Consider the following 19,558-nt stretch of genomic DNA (forward strand, 5'->3'; position numbering starts at 1 on the left):
AATGATAGCTTTTCATCTTCCCTGGAGCAGTTTACATAAGCTACTGTATGCTAAGAGAAAGCGTTTTCGTTGCGTTGAGCATTCAAGTGAAGGATGTGGGAGAACCCAGTAACCTTTCATGCAAGCAGAGTAAAGATCTCTCCCTTTCCCTTCTTTTCGGCCTGTGGAAAATGTATCCCAAAAATGTAATGACACATAATATATATTTTCTGTAAAACAACTCTTTTTTATTAATATCACAACAAAACAGCTAGTGTGTGAACAATGCCACAAGAAGAATGTTATCGTAATAAATTATATTTTGTGAAAGAGTTTTGTGGAAATTTTGTGGTTCGTAAGTCATACACAGGTGGATACAAATTAAGAGCGCATTCGATTTGCTAGTTTATGCCAACTCCCTTGCAATCTATTGCATGGGTTTTGCAATAATTATTAATCATCACTTAATTGCATGGTTGCCACTGCTAAACTTTCAGAAAATATGAGAAATTATTAAATGTGTTATTCATAGAGAACTCAGTACAAAGATAGAATATCCTGTACACTTTATAAACCCTGAACCTCAACATTCAACCATTGTGTACTTAAATGCACTAGTGACGTTTGAACGTGGGCATAAACACAAGGGGTTTTGACTTAAACTAAAAGAACCATAGAGCATATTGTGCTTTGAAAATATTACCTAGAAGGCAGTTGTAGCATTTTATGAATTTGGTTAAAGGACATGCTAAAAAAGTGGAAATAATTTAGCCAGGTCAGAATAATACTCTTTAACAATGTCCATCCACAGAAAGCAAAGTTATTTACATTGACATTTCATATACATTTTTGATATAACTTTGAGATCAGCAGATCTATACCTAGACATTGTCAGGGTAATTTGTCATTCAACGGTTAAATTATGAATGAATTGTTAATAAAGACACTCCATTCATTGTGGCCATTTGTATGAGGTCTTACTAAGTGGACTTAGAAGATATTTCTTATATATACTGCAAAAGCCCCCAAAACATTCTGATTGGCCACTCCCGGGGAAGGACCAGATCACGATACCTTTCACTTCCCTGACTAGCGGTTTGCAAACAGTCAACATTGGAGCAATGAGGTTTATGGAAACTGGGTCAAATGGGATTTTTATTGATGTTGCACGAGTTGTATCTGAATCAAAATCGTCAGCACAGCATTTGACAACACATCCAGCAACATGCCAATATCAATGAGGAAAGACGGCAGCTGTCACAAAAAGAGCTTTGTTGCTATGGTCTATTTCTCGAAAAGGCATACGTGTCCAAACAGACATGAAAGTTGGGTGGATAGAGGGCTGCAAACAAAAGCTATTCTACAGTGAAACTGAACCAATAGTGATTGAATGAGAATACACGGTTATGTTTCCGTCAACACAGTGGTGCCATTTTGTTTAAGGGAATTATTTGCTGGGGGGGGGGGGGGGGGGTATGGGGGGACATTTTCTAATAGACACATGTCTTCAGTCAAAATTCTAAAAAGTATATTTTTTACACTTAGTACAAAAAAAGACATCTCTACCCGTTAGTGCTTTGTTTTTTTCTTAAGATACTATAACATAAATAAACAATTTATTTTCAGTGTTCAAACAGACAGTTGCAGTGTGACTGGAAAGCTAACATACTCCTCCATGTTCCAGTTGCCAACGGAGGCCCTTAGCAAAGAGAAATCTGCACTCATCTTTTGGCGTGCCTTACGGCAGCATACTCTGCAGAGTGTTGTTCTTCATCTCTCCACCACCACCCTCCAACAGCAGACCCCGTCAGTCTCGGAGCCTCTACAATATTCACTTGTGTTCACCCCTTAGTCGAAAAATAAGTCAAAAACTCGGAACAGTTTTCAATAATAATAAAAATAAAAACGACTTCAGGGCATGTCTCTTGGTGGCACCCCTCCACAGTTGCAGTTCAATTTTTAACCACCACTCAGGTCGCTGTCCTTTTTCATAAAAAAAAATCTATGCAAGACTCTCTCTCTCTCTCGCTCGCTCTCTCTCTCTCTCTCTCTCTCACAAAAGTTCAATTCTCAGAGTGCAAAGCACAGTCTCCGTCAAAGGTGTCACTCACTTCCTGTAGTTCCAACTTCACCATGGATACGGCAGTATGCAAGCACACGCTCTTGTGTCAGTGAAGTTGCAGGGGGGAAAATCAACTACCGATAGTTAGCCGTCACTTTCCTAAAAAGTCAAGATTCTGCTGTGCAAAACGATGCGAATGAAGAGCTGATAATAGTCCGTTCATCTCAAAACCTGCCGCCTTTCAACAGCGCCCGCTAGGCTCCTCCTCTTCCTGCTTGGCCCACGCCCTAACCCACCCCGACCCCGCCCCCCCCCTCCCCTCCCCCCCGCCCCCCGCCCGCCCCCCCCTCACCTCGTGTCCTCCCCCTGTCCAATCCAAGTCACTCGCGCCGTCGCCCCGCTCCCCCCCCACCTTCCGCCGCACCGCCCGCTCATTTGCACGTGAACACCTCCGTCCGTTCGCTGCACGTGTTGCACTTGACGAAGCAGCACCACTGGAACTTGCAGTTGCACTGCCACACCTTGGTGTACTGGTGGGTGTTGTAGCCGCGGCCGCAACACATGAGGTCGCAGCCGTCCGTGTGCTGCGACGTGCGGTTGCACAGGCGGCCCTGGGTGCCCACGCTGCCCGTGGCCGCGTCCTCCTCGCAGTAGTTGGGCGAGCGCTCGATGTACACCAGGTCCGTCTCCATGGGCTTGTGGTAGCCCTGGACCTGCTTGACCTTGAGGTGTGTGGGCTGCCGCAGGCGGCCGGCCCGCATCACCTCCACGTGCACCGCCTCGTTGTACTTGTCCTTCAGCACGTAGCCGATCTCCCGGAACTTGGGCAGCGTGGTCCAGCAGGTCTTGGTGGTGCAGGAGCCCGACACGCCGTGGCACTTGCACTCCAGCTTCATCCTCTCTTCTAGAACCTGGACGAAGAAGAAGAAGAAGAGGAGGAGGAGCAGGAAAAGACAAAGTGAGTTTAGAACTGGAGGGACGTGGGAAAAGACAAACTGATTTAGAACTGGAGGGACGCTGGTATTCAAGATGGCTCCCAAACATCTTTTTTTTTTCGCTGCAGAAGCTTAGTATTCCCATCGGTTATATTCAAGAATATATTGACAGATACCGCACACAGAATATAGATCCTTCCATTTTGTACCTAAGTCACACACAGAAATGTTGGCGACGACACAGCAGCCTTTCTGCTCACCATGTGTGTCAGCCCACTGACGTGTTTTCTTTGTGAAACATATGTGTGAATTACTTCACTCTCCAGGCCTTTCTTTCTCCTGTCAAAACTGTATAAGAGCCACATCGCACAGTTTCTCACCGGTTTGTTTTCTCTGCAACCGTACAGTATACATTCAGCGGAGGACATCTTGAGAGTGCGGCTGACATATTTATTTGAATTCAACATTGGTTTTATTAACAAATAACTCCTCCATTTTAGGAGAGTGTGATTGCAGAGTGCCGTTGTAACGTTGGCCAGTACAAGTGGAAACGGATCTGCAGATTATGACAGATGTTTTTTCAACAGAATGATAGAACTATGTTCCATCAATGTACTTTTCATATAAATTTGCACAAATATTTGATTATTCTATTTGAACTTTCATAGCGTTTGAGTATAATGGGATTTCTAAGAGGTGGACCAAAGGAAGTTTGTCCATTTCTCAAGCGAAAGGAGAGTCATAAATGTCAGCTTTATGTCGGGGAATAGTGGAAAATACATTTGCTGGTTAAAATCCTACCCTGTAATTCTCTCTACCTTCTCGGAAACCACATCAATTCAAGGGGAAAAGTAAATAGAGAATGGATGTAGCCATTGCACTTGATTTAAAAGCAGGCCAACTGCAGACGTGTTGCACATACACACTCCATTACATTTACTTAAAGACACATGTAATATCAATATAAAACAAGATACGGTATAACTATACGACTCTATATATGTTTCAATACATTTGTAACTAATGAGTTTGTCATGTTTGGCTCGGAAAATGAAGGCATAGCATTCATTTTTGTTTGAGGTTATCCCTAACATATGTCAAACTGGGAAGTGAGTCTGCCTAATCCCCCGGCATATGGGAAATATTGTGTGTTCTCCACAGCATTTAAAGTGTCAACACAGAGTCAATGCTCGCATCCAGGGACCTAATACTTAGAAAAAGCCTCAGAAAACACCAACTGTCTCCTTCTCAGCGAGCGGGCCACAGAACAGAGAGAAGTGGTGGTGAATGAGGTCGGATTAACACGTCTGAGATGATTCCTGAGTCCTTTAACCCAATTAGGAACCGTTGACTTGCTCGAAAAAAGGCCAGTGCATGTTTGTCGTTAAAGAGGAGATGTACACTTTGGTCGGTTGGCGGGGGCATTTTTCCCTGCGCTGCCCTTTTTTTTCCTGGCACTCGGCCTCGCCACTTCGGCTCTACTCGTCGCTTCTGTCGGGACACTCTTGACAGAGTGTACACAACGTACAAAGTTAATTTGCAAAAGTTGCAAACTTTTTTTTTACCGATCGAAACCGTTTTGAAACAGAACCAAAAACACAAAAGCGGAGCAAAGAACACATAATCCCGAAGAAGGAAAAGCGCAAAACAACAACAGAGCCGAAAAGCTAACTAATAAACTCCCTCGCTATAAAAAGGAGGGCCTTGCCTCGGATGTTGATTCAGAAGGAGGATTTTGAAAAATGTATGGTGCAAAACCACATGGATGGCCACAGTAAGGAATTCAACATCCTGACGGATGCATGGAAACATTTACTTAAACCGTGTCCATCAAAGTCTCCAATCTTTCCTGAATTAGTCCAATATGTCCCGATTCCCCTCACAAAAAGATCACTTGTCAAAAGCCAGGCCACTTCCCCAGATGAAAGAGGATGGAATGATTTACTAGGTGTTGCTTTACGTTGACTGAATACAGTCACAGACACTCCACTGAGTTCAATCCATGGTCCTTATCGACGAAAACACTTCAAACCTAACTTGACTCAATGGCTCTGTGTTCGCTTTTCTTTTATCACAATACGAAAACATTTGCAAACAATATTGTCTGGCGAAATTCTAAACCGTGCCGCTGAGTCCCTTCTGTCTTGATGCACACACATAAGCTCTGAATTTCGCCCAATTATGAAAAACGAAGGCATCTGTGTGTCTGAAACCAGCGCATTTCATTGTTCTTTAAAACCATAGATGTGTTCTTTTTTATAAGCCAGAGAAAAAAGTAAAAAAGACCCAAACCCATAAGTACTTTCCGAGTTACCACTAAGCTCTTCACGTATGTTTTTGATCAAGCAGGATACCATTAACATCGAAAGAACCAATGACCTCTCTCCCTCACACAGATTACCCAGTTAAGGGCCACATTTCATTAACCCAAACTACTACTTATCCCCCTTTGGTGGCACATTGCCCCCAAATGAACACAGCTTCACCAGCTAGCGGGCGAGCTAAAGTTCCGCTTGAGTATTACCCACAGGACCTGGCCAGCACTGATCTGTGTCTGCATGGAGCAACCCATAGAAATGAATGAGCCAGGGAGTTGACATCGCATCCTGTGTCAGGAGGCTACAGTCTGTCCTGTTAACACTGCCATTATCAGCCTGCCTTCATCCGCTGAATGGCTCCAGTCAAATGGTAGTGATTTGTTTTGCTATGGCATAGAGAACTGCAATTATATCCTGGTGCTGTTGTTCCACCTCGTTATTCCGAGCCCTGGCATTGGAGGGCCACGTCGGAGGGTGTGAAGCTGTGCTGGACGGACTCCATTTTGGATCCTGGCCAAGTTCTCTGGTCCCCGCGGTGGTGGTTATTAATTACAGATATTTGTCGCCGGATATTCATAGCTTGGATTTTTTGGTTTGTTTAGAAGTTTGTTTAGTAGGCACTCTACACGCTACAAATATTAATTAAGGAGGGCGAATCAATAATCTCAGAGGGGAAACTTTATGCCATGACACAAACCTAAAAAAAAGAAAAACTAAAGCAAATTCTAGCCACCTGCTTATTTGACTACTATTTACCACGTGTATCCACAGTATCGAATTGAAAAAAAACCTAGGCCTACGGGGAGACAAATCCACCACATACCCTAGGCCGCTAGCTGCCTCAAGAGGCCCGGACATTAGCTGCCTTAAGAGGTCACTAGCTTCCTCCAGGGGCCCGGCCTGCGTGCCGACAGCCCGGCACAGGAGCAAACCACCCTGGGACAGCCTCGCGAGCTGCCCAGCGGGGGAAACGTTCATGAAGCTACCAACACAACGCGGATGTGTTTACCTTTCTCCCGGCCTCATTGTTGTGCAGGTTCATGAGCCGGCGCTGCGTCTTCTTGATCTCGCGGGCGTCCACGAAGCGGCGGGAGAACTCGATGCCGTACTTGATGTCGGCCGAGCAGCCGCCCCACTTCCAGCCCTCCTCCTGGTTGTAGTAGCCCTGCTTCTCCCGGTCGCAGCCGCACTGGCTCAGGTTTCCCTGGCTGCAGGCCGCCGTGATGGCGTGGGCCACGCCCGCCGCCGTGATGGCGTAGGTGAACGCCGCTTCCCGACTGCCTGGTGAGAAAGGGGGGAGGTTCTGTTAGTGGTCATAGTGGTCAAGGTTTTTTTTTACCTTTTCTTTGTCGTCAAAGAGTTTCTTTGACGACAAATCTCACGTTGTGATTAAAGGTGATATATTATACCACCAGGTGTGTATGACGGATAGATGAGCAACGTTTGCTACAGTCCACTAGCCTGGAAAATCCAGACCCACGTCTAGAAACCTGTAGGGTCTGGCAACGAGTAATGAAAATGGCCCAACTCGAGGTGGCGGAACCAAGCATGCATTTGAAAATATCACTGCACGCAATTGGATAACACTACGACCAATCAGAAGAATACAAGGGTGACGTATCCAGACCAGTGGAGCTAACCAATAGATAAGACTTGCCGTATACGATCGGTAAATCAGCAACGCTTTTGGCCCCGCCTATATCAGATACACCGATGTGATTGGTTAATGTTCTGGGTTTGGGCAATCGGGGAGTGAGTATATTGCTTGTTCCCAGAGTGACTTGCTGAGCAAATTCAAATTGTGCTCTCGCGAGAACTCTGGATTTCCAGGGTAACAGTCAACTGGGTAGGCTGGTAGACTGATCACATCTAGGTGGAAACGGCCACTTGTGATGTCGGAAGAGGCAGAATTTTCAAAACGGCTTGTAGCGGCTAATCACACTCACACCTGGTGGTATAATATGTCACCTTTAAGTTTCGTCAACGACAACGATGTGCAGCATGGCATGGATAAATATTAAGCTTTTTGTCTGAAGTAACAATTCCACATTTTCAAAATTTTTGGACAGAACCACAAAAAAATGATTCTCGCCAACAACCGACCAAGGCGGAAAGCTATTTCACATCTTCCTCACAAAGAGGCCATCCGATACTGAAATTGATCCTGCGATGGCATCAAGGCCAAAAACCCAAAGCACCACCCCATCATCATCATTATCATGCATTGCAGATAAGCCACAGCATATTTTCAAAAACCCCCCGCCCCCCACCCCCCCCCCCCCCCCCCTCTTCCCACTTCCTCCTTGCTCCACCTGACTTAGCAATGCCGTCTCTCCGGCTCTGACCACAAAGTCCTTGGGCTCTGGCTTTTTTTTTAGGTTGCAGTGCTGGGATTCCAGAGTGTGTGCTGGTCTAGGTGCTGTCCAAAGTGCTGAATTCATCTGGTGAAGGAGCACCTTGTGTGCACACTCAGAGGCACCGCACCACTACAATGAGACAGCAGTGGAGGTCCGCAGGTCTCGCCGGCTTGGCAGGCGGCGCTCTGCTTCGCTGAGGAGCAGGGAGGTGCGAGTTGGCGTGAGAGAGTCTGAACACTTGGATGAGTTGCGTGTGTGCGTGTGGCTAAAGGTGACGCAAGCTTTTACACACCTGTAAAATCGTCTCTTCCTTGTAAACCGGTGACAAGTAATGCCATACATTCCAGTGATGAAGACAAAGTGTATTTAAACATTTCCAGAAAACGAATGCTCTGATGATTGCTATTAATTGCAGCCGACTCGTTACCTGTACATTTGATATCTTTGTGGCTCTTCAGAGAGAAAAAAGTGAATGATGATAAAGTGACCTTTTACAAAAAGAGCCCAAGAGACTTTCCTCCATTGCTGTCCTCGTACACAGGGAGTACATCTAAAAAAGGCCAGTTTCTGGTCTAAAAAGGACTCTGGGCACTTACAAATCTGTTGTCTCCTCAACCAGCAGTAATGTCGGAGCACAAAATACAGAGCGCCATGCCAGCCGAGTTTTGAAGGGCTTTTTACGTCATAAAGGGGACACTGTGTAGCCCCCTGGATGTGCATTGTGTAATGTACTTAGCCGGTCACAGCAGTCGTACACGGTCGGACCTCGGGAAGCATCATGCGCTGTACTGCACTGCTAAACTTGGTGATTTCTCGTGATTTGACATTTGCTCGGGGGAAACAACCAGGGAATCCCTTTTGTTTTTTTTTTGCTTTTCCACAGGCAACATCGGTTTGACTCCCAATCTCATGAAAGTGAAATGTATGTATTTTTGTATGGCATACGGAAATGTACGGGGTTGTGTAAGAGGTTCAGTATCAAGCCATACCAAAGGTAAGGCAACAGAACCAGATGAAATCCATGAAGTAAACACACAAAGAAATTGTTTTTGTTTTTTGACATTTGCCAGCAAATTTAGAAGCAACCCCGTAGAAATCGTAGCGAAACAAAAGACCAAGCCCAGGCTGGACGGATATATATACAACGTCAACAGAGCTCTCATATACAAAACGATATTATAAAATTAGCGGTTAGCTTCCTTCGGACATTGATCCGGATTGACGAGGTTCCAACACTGATTACTTTCTTTTACCGCGCTGCTATTTTCGTTTTTCCAGAGTGTCCGACCAGAGTAGCCATTGTGAGCCTGCTGGAGCGTCATTGCGCCGTGCCCAATGGGGGCTTGAGTTTCAGGCGTTGGGTTTCGCCTGGAGGGGACTGACTCACAGCCACCACTTGCTCCACTGGTCAGCTACAGGGGCCGTGGCCCCCGTCTGCCTGTGGTCTGCACCCCCGTTTTTAAACACACATAAACACGCAGGGTTGTAAGTACACATAAACACAAGCTGCACACACACACACACACACACACACACACACACACACATGGATCCGCACAGCTGGTAGAAGCCACACACTCAAACACACACACATCCACACTAGGAGCCGGGGTCATGCACTGTTATGAAAACACAAAAACATTTATGCCCCTGCATCCACCCGTATCTACAAACACACACACTCGCACACACACATACACACATACATGCAAACGCAAGCACACACAAACTAACGCGTAAAAGCCCAACCCAAATTCTGTAGCAAAACACAATTGCATGCAATGCACATGCACATACACAACCCATTGAAACACACACACACACACACACACACACAAACTCACACACGCACACACCGGACCATGAGAAACGCTGTAATGGTAAAAGTTTCCAGAAAAAGGGTGGTTCTGTGTCTCCCATGCATGCCTAAAATTGATGATGATTATGGGCCTTGTATTGGTTGTCACCCCGACCAGCCCCCCCACCCCCTCCACCCTGGTGGCTTTGGCACCATCCTGGGCTCCGGTTGGCCAATAACAAGAAACCAATTACTTTACACCGGCGGAACTGTGGTGAGAGCGCCTTCCTGTTTTTCTAATTCGAGTGACGGAAGGGACCCAGACGTACCACACATTGACACTAGCATTCGGTCATTCGCTTGTTCGCTGTCGTGCAAATGAAAATGGTGGTTAGGCATAAACGGTTTACAATTGCAACAGAATGCATTGTCCATTCCCCAGAGAGAGTATATCCCAACAAAATGCATGCTTAATTCTAATCTAGAGCAAGGCATACTCTAGTTTGACCGTCCTTATACATGGGTTAACTCCTGCCCAATGACAGCAGTACATGTTGTAGTACATGCTTGTAAAGCTGTTGCGGACGTGTTGTGCTTTGACCTCTCACATGGCAATCAGCTGTTATAATAAATAAAAAGCAATTTGCATACAAGACGTCTCATGGGTGCACGGCAGATGATCCGTCACCAGTGTGCATGTAAGCCAGCATCCTACTTACAGTGCCATGTTGTGGTTCTCACACCATGATGCCAGATGGACTGAGAGACCGAGAGAGACAGAGATACGGAGGCCGCTAGTGGGGCCCAGAAACAAGCTCTTTCTAGTGGCCCAGCAACTAGCCACCCCAAGGGGCCGGGCTGCTAGCTGCCTCTAGGGGCCCAGCCGTGAGCTGCCTTAAAGGGCCCAGACATTAGCTTCCTCTAGGGGCCCAGGTGTTATCTGCCTCCAGGGACATTAGCTTCCTCCAAGGGCCCAGACATTAGCTTCCTCCAGGGGCCCAGACATTAGCTTCCTCCAGGGGCCCATGCGTTAGCTGCCTCAAGAGGTCCAGTCACTAGCTTCCTCCAGGGGCCCGGCCTGTGTCCCAACAGCCCAGTCAGGAGCAACCACCCTGGGATAGCCTCGTGAGCTGCCAGTGGAAAATTGGAGTGACCAGAAAAACCTCAATGAACTTGGAGGAGTCCAGAGGAGAAGAATAGGAGGCCGACTATTAAACCAGATGTCTAATGGAGTTCAGTGGCAAGTGTCTGCCACGCAGTCCAAGAGCAGAGTTAGAGGGGTCGCAGAATGGACAAGCAGACAGAAGAACAACACAAAGAGGATCTAGTCCGGTTGTGTATTTCAATTGATGTTTAAATTAATCCTTTTTTTAATTTTTACTGCAGTATCAGCAGACATTGAGTGTACTGAGAGCAGCCCTGAGCAAGTTATACATTTCATAATGAAGACGAGTATGATGACGATGATGATGACGATGATGATGACGATGATCAAGAAGGGGTTGGGGGGGAGGGGGGGGGGGGGGGGGCTTTGCTCATTCTCAATTCCCTCACATCAGCCCCACCACACCTTGTAAGCCAGAGCCCACCATGTTGTGATGCCCACCATGTTATGCTCTGTCAGAGCACTTCCTCAGACGGGGCGGGCAAGCCAAGCAGGCAACAACAAAAAAAAAAAGAATCCTGGACGTGGGAGCCCGCCACTTAAACAGCAATCTGTGTTTCAGAGCAGTTAAGGCAGGCACACCACTAAAACAAATTTCACATGGCACAGCGCAGGGGTGATTTACAACCTCAGAGAGCCCAGGGAGGGATCTGGTAGCGTAGGATCCAGCCGCCGTAGTAGTAACACTCACATTGACCTTGCCTCTCTGTCATCAACACTAGCATCCACTATGGCTGGCAAACCATGTTTGGAACAAAAACAGGAGAGAGGAGAGGAGGGTGAGAGGAGAGCAGAGGAGAGGAGAGGAGAGGAGAGGAGAGGAGAGGAGAGGTGAGGGGAGGGGGGAGAGGAGAGGAGAGGAAGGGAGAGGAAAGGAGAGGAAAGGAGAGGAGAGGAGAGGTGAGGGGGGAGAGGGGAGGAGAGGAGAGGGTTGGGAGAGGAGATGAGAGGAGGGGAGATGAGAGGAGAGTAGAGGGTGGGGAGAGGAGGGGGAGAGGAGGGGAGAGGAGAGAAGAAGAGAGGAGAGGACAGGAGAGGAGAGGGTGGGGAGAGGAGAGGAGAGGAGAGGAGAAGAGAGGATGGGTAGAGAAGAGGAGAGGAGGGGAGAAGAAAGGATGGGTAGAGGAGAGGAGGGGAGAGGAGAAGAATCTCCTCTCCACTACAATTTCCACTATTTCATGGTTTCCTGAAACTCAAAACATTGTACTATCCGGATACTGGCATGTTGCCAAACACAACACTAACTAGACACTTGCTAAAGACACTGGCTAGACAAGCAGCACAAAGGAAGTTGCAGCGAGATGCCTGCAGCCATAGCCAGCCGCGTTGGAGAGGTAGACAGAGCTGTGTACCACCATGCTGAGGGGGCTTCTTCACCCCAACAGGGGGACGACATGGGGGGGGGGGGAGAGAGGGGAGAGGGGTTAAGAAACAGATGGAGAGAGGAGGGGGATTTAGACTGGAATGTGGACGGCAGTCAGGAGCAAGCTGATGTATGCAGGCCACACAAACATATACTCAAGCACACACACACACACACACACACACACACACAGAAACACACAGCCATGCACAGATTCGAACACCAATGCACACACACACACACACACACACACGTATATAGGTACAATTAGAGAGCGCATGAGCGCAAAAACACACAAAGGATGATTGTATGCATATCCATGCCAAAAAACACACACACACACACACACACACACAAGATATTCGTCCATAGGTTTCCTCAGGGTGAATAGCGCTAGTCCTGTCGTGCAATTCATCCAAACTGTGCACACTGTTGCACACAGAACCACCTACTTGCTTTGTGATAATTGGAAGAAGGCCTACACTCTATGGGGAATACTATGGGAGCTGTGTGTCTTCTGGAACTTTTAGGCTCCACAAAAGCTCTGCCCTAACACAAACACACACACACACACAACAACACACACAACCACACACACACACACACACACACACACACACACACACACACACACACACACACACACACACACACACACACACACACACACACACTCACACACACACTCACACACACACAATCTGACAGAGCCCGGCAGGGTAATCCAATGGTCTCTCTCAACTCAACCAAAGTCTGTTGTTAAACCAGTGAAGGGGAAAGCTTTTTTAAAAGTACCCCCCCCTCCCCCCCCCCCGCCCCCCCCCCCTCCCATCCTTGTCACTGGTCATGCACTCACCGCCCGGGGTGCCACTGGGACTGGGGTGGGCTTACATAAGTAGTCACTTTTGTTCCACGCTACTTTGTGACACACGCGTGACGTATTTTTAGGGCTCGCCGCGCGTCACGGCGTGCGTGCGTGCGGCGCGGCGGGACGTGTGTGATGACACGTGATGGACGCCCGGAAAAACAAGGACAACATATCGGGGTGTGAGGTGTCCCCTGTTCAACTGTTTGCTGTACATTCTCTGGCCAATGTACCTCTCTCTCTCTCTCTCTCTCTCTCTTTCTCTCGCTCTGTCTCTCTCTCTCTCTGAGCATCCATCTCTGTCTCTCTCTCCACTCTTTATCTCCAGTAATCACATAAAGAGTTGTAGTATCTCGCTCTTTCTAGTACAATGTCAGACCCCATTCATTAAAAAATGAACCACTTCCCCTGGGCTCACTCCAGTGCAAACGAGACACTCTTAACAGCACGCTTACACTCCACTAGGTTAGCCTCCACATTCATGCGCAATGACTACCCTGACACATTCGATTCCTAAAGACAACCTCGGGCCATTCGCTCCTGCCCGAGCCTGCCTCAGTGTCCGATGTGAAGGGAATTGTGATTTCCCATATTTTCCGGTGTCCTTTCCCGATTCCTCATCTCCCTTTCCTTGATAAGGTACATACTGCACAAGACCAACAGAGTTAAAAATATAAAGAGACGGGTTCTCCCCTTATCACCAAAGAGGCCAGGCCAAAGCTGGAACGTGTGTTCCTATGGCCCCTCAGAAAGGGAGGAGAGAGAGAGAGAGAGAGAGAGAGAGAGAGAGAGAGAGAGAGAGAGAGAGAGAGAGAGAGAGAGAGCTGTAGGAAGAGAGATAAAGACGGAGGGAGGGAGGGAAAGAGAGAGGGAGAGAGAGACAGAGAGAAGGAGGGAGGGAGGGAAGGGGAGAGAGAGAGGGAGAGAGACAGAAGGAGGGAGGGAGAGGGAGAGAGACATAGAAAGAGCATTTGCGCAACAGAGAGCCAGAGAGAGAGAGAGAGAGAGAGAGAGCGAGAGAGAGCGAACGACCTAGCTGTGTACACCGACGGCTGGGGCTGACTAATGCACTCTCTACTACTGTTTTCCGTTCCGCTTTATGTACCGTTGCTATGAACATACGCTCCCAGCAAATTACAGACAGAGCTGCGGTCCGTGAGGTCTGCAGCGACAGGAATTAGCGCGCCCGTGTTCCTGTACAATAAGATAATATTGTTTTACCAGAGGCTCGGGGTCTCGCCCGCGTTGCGCCGCCGTGTCACGTCGCGAGGTCGGGAGTGACAGTGCTGGGGGGGGGGGGGGCGGTGGTGGGGTGGGGGGTTGGGGTGGGTTCGGGGGAAAGCGTCAGCAGTCCTGCGTAGCGAGTATCGGGACTCACATGATGATAATGGGTGTTTTGGAGGAGAGAGAGAGAGTCCCAAGAAAAATAATTAGGAGGGTGTTTAACGTCGATGCCATTCAACGGTGAGACTCGCAGTGATCTGGCCCACACCCCCCGGGGGGGCTGAGAAGATTGGCCCTGGCAGGAAACGCACACACACACACACACACAAAAAAAAAAAAAAACGAAAATAGAAAAAACACACAAACGACAGAACCCGTCAGTTCACTGCTCTGACTCGCCTGCGGTGGGAGACGGAGCGGTTGGGAGTGAATGGTGAGGGCTTGCTATAACAGGCGCGATTCCCTCGCTCTGTGCTCCTGGCTGCTTCTCTTTCCTCCTCATAATCAGACCGGCTCGGCAGATATCCTATCCTATCTGCTCCTATTTTAGGGAGGCGTCCGCCAGTGGAGGTCACACAAGGTCACGGCTTTAACCAACTCCTGGAAGCCGTCGTGGCTTGTTTTTGTTTTTTTTTGCACTCTCTCCCTCTGTCTCGACACCTCTCTCTCCCTCATTCTTTCTGAATCACGCGCTACACCTCTCTCCTTCATTCTCCCTCTGTCTCTCTACGCCGCTCTCTTGCACATTTCTCCCTCTTTCACTCTCTCTTCACCCCTCTCTCTACACCTATGTCTCTCTTGTTTTCTCCGTCTCTATCTCTCTCTCTCCCTCTCCATCTCTCTGTGTCTCTCTCTCTGACTCGCTCTTTCTCTCTCTCTCTCCATCTCTCCATCTCACTGTCTCTCTCCATCTCTCTGTGTCTCTCTCTCTGACTCGCTCTTTCTCTCTCTCTCCATCTCGCCATCTCACTGTCTCTCTCCATCTCTCTGTGTCTCTCTCTGACTCTCGCTCTCTCTCTCTCTCTCTCCATCTCGCCATCTCACTGTCTCTCTCCATCTCTCTGTGTCTCTCTCTCTCCATCTCTCTGTCTCTCTCTCCCCATCTGTGTGTGTGTGTGTGTGTGTGTGTGTGTGTGTGTGTGTGTGTGTCTCTCTCCCTCTCCCCACGCCGTCCACCGCCCCCCCTGTGTGTGAGTGTGTGGCAGCAGCGTTCGTAGGGACCGGAGTGTGTGATTGTTGGCACATGCGTGTCAGATGTGTTCCAGCGTCGGGGCCGGTCCCGGGACCCTGCGTGTCCCCTGAATACAGCGGGCCGCCCTGGGATTTGTGCGGAACAAAAGCGCAGCGCGAGATTACAGTTGATCCTCCCGCATCCTGTTTCCCCTCGCGGTGCCCACCGCCGCTGACGGACACAGACGGCCGCAGATATCCCCCCGCGATAACACACACACACTCACTCACACAAGCACGCACACACACACACACACACACACACACACACAGTCACTCAGACACTCTGGCTTTCACACACACGCACACATACACACACACGCGCACGCACACACACATGCACGCACACGCGCACACACACACAGTCACTCAGACACTCTGGCTTTCACACACACGCACACATACACACACACACGCACACACACACAGTCACACAGACACTCTGGCTTTCACACACAAACACACATACACACACACACACACACCACACACACACACACACACACACACGCATTCACTCACACACACATACATACGCAGAGGGCCCGGCATGTGTGCGCATGTGGCATGTCTGGGGAGTGGGCAGGGAGAGGAGAAGGTGAAGGAGGGGTCGGCTGGTCGGTCGGTCGGTGGGTTTGATGGGGGGGGGAGGTGAGGGAGGGGGGGGAATGGTAGATGGTGACACAACAAGCAGAGAGCCCCGGGCCCTGAGCGACCCTGCAGGTTTGTGTCAGCAAACAGCGGTCGAGGGTGTGTGTGTGTGTGTGTGTGTGTGTGTGTGTATGTGTGTTTATGTGTGTGAAAGCCAGAGTGTCTGAGTGACTGTGCGTGTGTGTGTGTGTGTGTGTGTGTGTGTGTGTGTGTGTGTGAGAGTGTGTTCTTGTGTGAGAGAGAACGTGGGTGAGAGGGTGCATGTATGTTTCTGTGTGCTCATGTGACAGCCAGCGAGAGAGTGTCTGAGTGACTGTGTGTGTGTGTGTGTGTGTGTGTGTGTGTGTGTGTTGGCGACCTCTGCCCACCCAGTCATCACAGACACACAGACGTTGGCTTAAGAAGACATCGGAAGAGCTGCTGAATGAACAGGCACAGGAGGCTGTGGGTGGAGGGGGGGGGGGGGTAGGGTGTGTGTGTGTGTGTGGGGGGGGAGGGTGGAGGACACGTTACACCACCCCTCCCCCTTCCCCCACCCCACCCCCACACACACTCCACCACACCCTAGATACAGACACATGCCGTGGGCAGGACGCGACAAACTGACGGAGGACGGGGAGAGAGAGAGAGAGAGAGAGAGAGAGAGAGAGAGAGAGAGAGAGAGAGAGAGAGAGAGAGAGAGAGAGTGAGAGAGAGATGACCTTTATCAAGCCATTGGTACCACAGCCCACACATTGTAGATTACCAAAGTCCCAGAGCACTATCCCTATCTGACCAACTTAAGGGGAAAAAAATCCTACACATTTCCACCAGGACACACAGGAGAAGACTCTCAACGCACCCAACACACACACACACCAAACACACACACACACACACCAAACACACTCAACACACACAAACACACTGACACACGCACACAAATGCACACACACTAACTTAAAGGCACACACACACACACCCCTTTCTTAAAGTCCCTCTCCCACAAACGCACACACTCACACACCCACACACCCACACACCCAAACAGACGTTCCGTTTCCCCTGAACCCATACGGAGGAGGAGGAGGATTAGGTCTGCCCACATGATGATGGCTGCGACAAAAAAAAAACACGAGCCCACTTCTCCGCCATAGCTCCACCATGGCAACAATGTACACAAGCGTCTTCAAGCTGCATCAAACACTGGGCTCGGACGTTTGCTGAGGAGTACGCGCTGCACTCCCCGACGCCGGGCTGAAGGAATGCAGCCGTTCAGATCCACCTGTGATAACACCGAGCGGGGCTGTCTTCCCGCGTCGTCGTCGCGGTGACAGGAACACAACGCTGTGACCTCTGCGAGGCGTTCAGAGCCACGCCTCCACCGGCTGGACGGCGCAGGTCGTACTCCGTACACGGACTTGTGGACGGACAGACGGAGAGAGAGAGAGGGAGAGAGAGGGAGGGGTGTAGGGAAAAAAACGAGTTTCTGGCAGTGTCATGATGATTGTTTTTCTGGGCGGGGGTTGGGTGGAGGTGGGGGTGGGGTGGGGGTCGGGGGGGGGGGTGGTGTCAGGGTATCCACTTGTGTGCTCTTGAAAAAGCCACTCAACTGGAGGAATGGTGTTTAGGCTGTCTTTATTAAACAAGGAGTGTACGCATACATCAACATGTCAGACACGGGGAGAAAACACACAGAAGAACGCCGTGTTTCCAAGACCCCTTTTCTTTCTTTCTTTTTCTAAGGCAACATTTACGTTTGAGACTGCAGTGAAAACAAGTGGAGCGATCGCAGTCAGATAACGGTTTTGATAGTGCCAAGATGTCACGGGTAACCGAGGTTTACAAACTCACTCACATTCTGCGCAGCCATTTACGAGGTTCACTCTGCCCGGGAGGCCGCGTGCGCGCTCAGCCCACCCCTTGTCTGGAGGTTTCGTGTGTCATTTTTACGGCACGGCGTTCAACAAGATTTAACATGAACAACGAATGAACACGTTCAAGCCTCCACCGTGAAAATGTTCAGCTGGCTTAAAAAAAAAAAGCAATAACTCGGAAAGGATCTGTGTTCTTTTATTGTCTGCTATTCAGACTCCGACCATCGGAACAGGGGTATGAGCGACAGGGCCCATCACGACACAGGCTGACCCCAAGCACACGTCTGCTGAACCAGCGCCGTGTCATAACTATCACGGGGGGCGAGACGCGCTCCGCGTCTCGGACGTGCTGATCGCCACCCAAAGTGGTGTTAGTCCAGGTGTCCGGCCCTTATCAACCTTTCGCTCATTTGAACTCTGGCGCCGCGGTTGTTGCGTACGTCCCTCGCGACCAGACGCGAGGAAAAAAAAACAGGCACAACAGCCCCGTAGCTCCACCGCCATCCTTCAAACCCCGGGAGAGAAGGAGATAAGGAGGTGCTGGTCGTCGAGATGCAGCACTGTCAAGAGGAGCAAAATAAATAAGGAAGTGACCTCCGATCAACCCGCCCCCCTCACACCCCCCCCCCCCTCCCCAGCACCTTGTAGCCGCCATCCCTCCTCCTGTCTTCACCCCCCCCCCCCCCTCCCTCCCCTCGTCCGACATGTAGAGGAGCATTCTCGGCTGGACCTCTCCAGCCATCTGCATGGTCCACCCTCCCATTCTTCTAGTCCCCGCAGAGGCGAGGCCATCATTCAGACGAGTGGCGGGATACAGGACACACACACACTGAGACATCGCTCATCGTCCTCCATCCCCCCCCCCCATCTCCTTACCCCCCATGTCTCTCTCTCTCTCTCTCTGTTGAATGTTCTCTTTCTCTGTCTGTCTTTCTGTCTCGTTCTCCCCTCTGTCTGTCTGTCTCATTCTCCCTGTCTGTCTGTCTCTTTCTCCCTCTGTCTGTCTCTGTATTTGTCTCTCTCTCTCTCGCTCTCTCTGTTTCTCTCTCTCTCTCTCTCTCTCTCTCTCTCTCTCTCTCTCTCCCCCTTCCTCTTCAGTTTGTGTGATCATGGTCATGAAAACTGGGGCGAGGGGCCATAACTCACTGCCTGTCCACATCAGGTTGTGGGAGGGAGAAAAAGGAAGAGAGAGAGAAAACAAGGTGAATGGAGAGAGGAGGAATGAAGTGGAGAGAGAGATAGAGAAAAAGAGAGAGGGAGAGAGATAGAGAGCGAGAGTGAGAGAGAGAGAGAGAGAGAGAGAGAGAGAGAGAGAGTGGAAATCTAGACATGGGGAGAGAAACAGGAGAGAGAGATAGAGAAAGAGAGAGAGAGAGAGAGAGAGAGAGAGCGCGAAAGAGCGAGAGAATGTGGTGCAATGTAGGTCACAGAGTAAAAAGAGACTTTTCCTTTCCGTCTCTTCCGCAAACAACCACACGGCTGTGGGTGCCAGAGCGCCGTATCCACGGCAGCGTGTTGCTTGGCTCCCGCCCACTGCGGTCGCCGTCCACTTTAAAGAGCTGATACATTCTAATCCAAGCTGTCATGAGTGGGGCCGGGGGGGAAGGCCAGGGGCCAGGGTCCACCTGCCCCCCTATGCACGCCAGGACACCGGCCCCTCCTGTGAGGCGTGCCAGCGGCGGGTGGCGGCGGCGGCGGTGGCCATTGAACTGTCCTTGCAATATTTCACAGCGGGCCCAACAACAAGAAGGCCCT

At 49.7% G+C, this 19,558-nt stretch overlaps 1 protein-coding gene across 3 annotated transcripts in view; it reads right to left on the reverse strand.

Moving 5' to 3' along the window:
- Nucleotides 1-2,472: 2,472 nt before the first annotated feature.
- The window catches only part of wnt7bb (wingless-type MMTV integration site family, member 7Bb), a gene marked incomplete at both ends in the record, with an annotated part of 167,665 nt that continues 150,579 nt past the window's right edge, over nt 2,473-19,558 (reverse strand). For 2 of the 3 annotated variants that reach the window (XM_084477302.1, XM_084477301.1), the window contains 2 exons: nt 2,473-2,952; nt 6,304-6,571. In XM_084477302.1, the coding sequence (XP_084333428.1) occupies nt 2,473-2,952; nt 6,304-6,571 (748 nt within the window). Of the gene's footprint in view, nt 2,953-6,303; nt 6,576-19,558 lie in introns of all 3 variants that reach the window. The other variant, XM_084477300.1, reaches the window with a different exon arrangement.

The sequence above is a fragment of the Micromesistius poutassou genome (genome assembly GCF_964030765.1).
Source record: "Micromesistius poutassou genome assembly, chromosome: 13".
NCBI classification, from domain to species: Eukaryota; Metazoa; Chordata; class Actinopteri; order Gadiformes; family Gadidae; genus Micromesistius; species Micromesistius poutassou.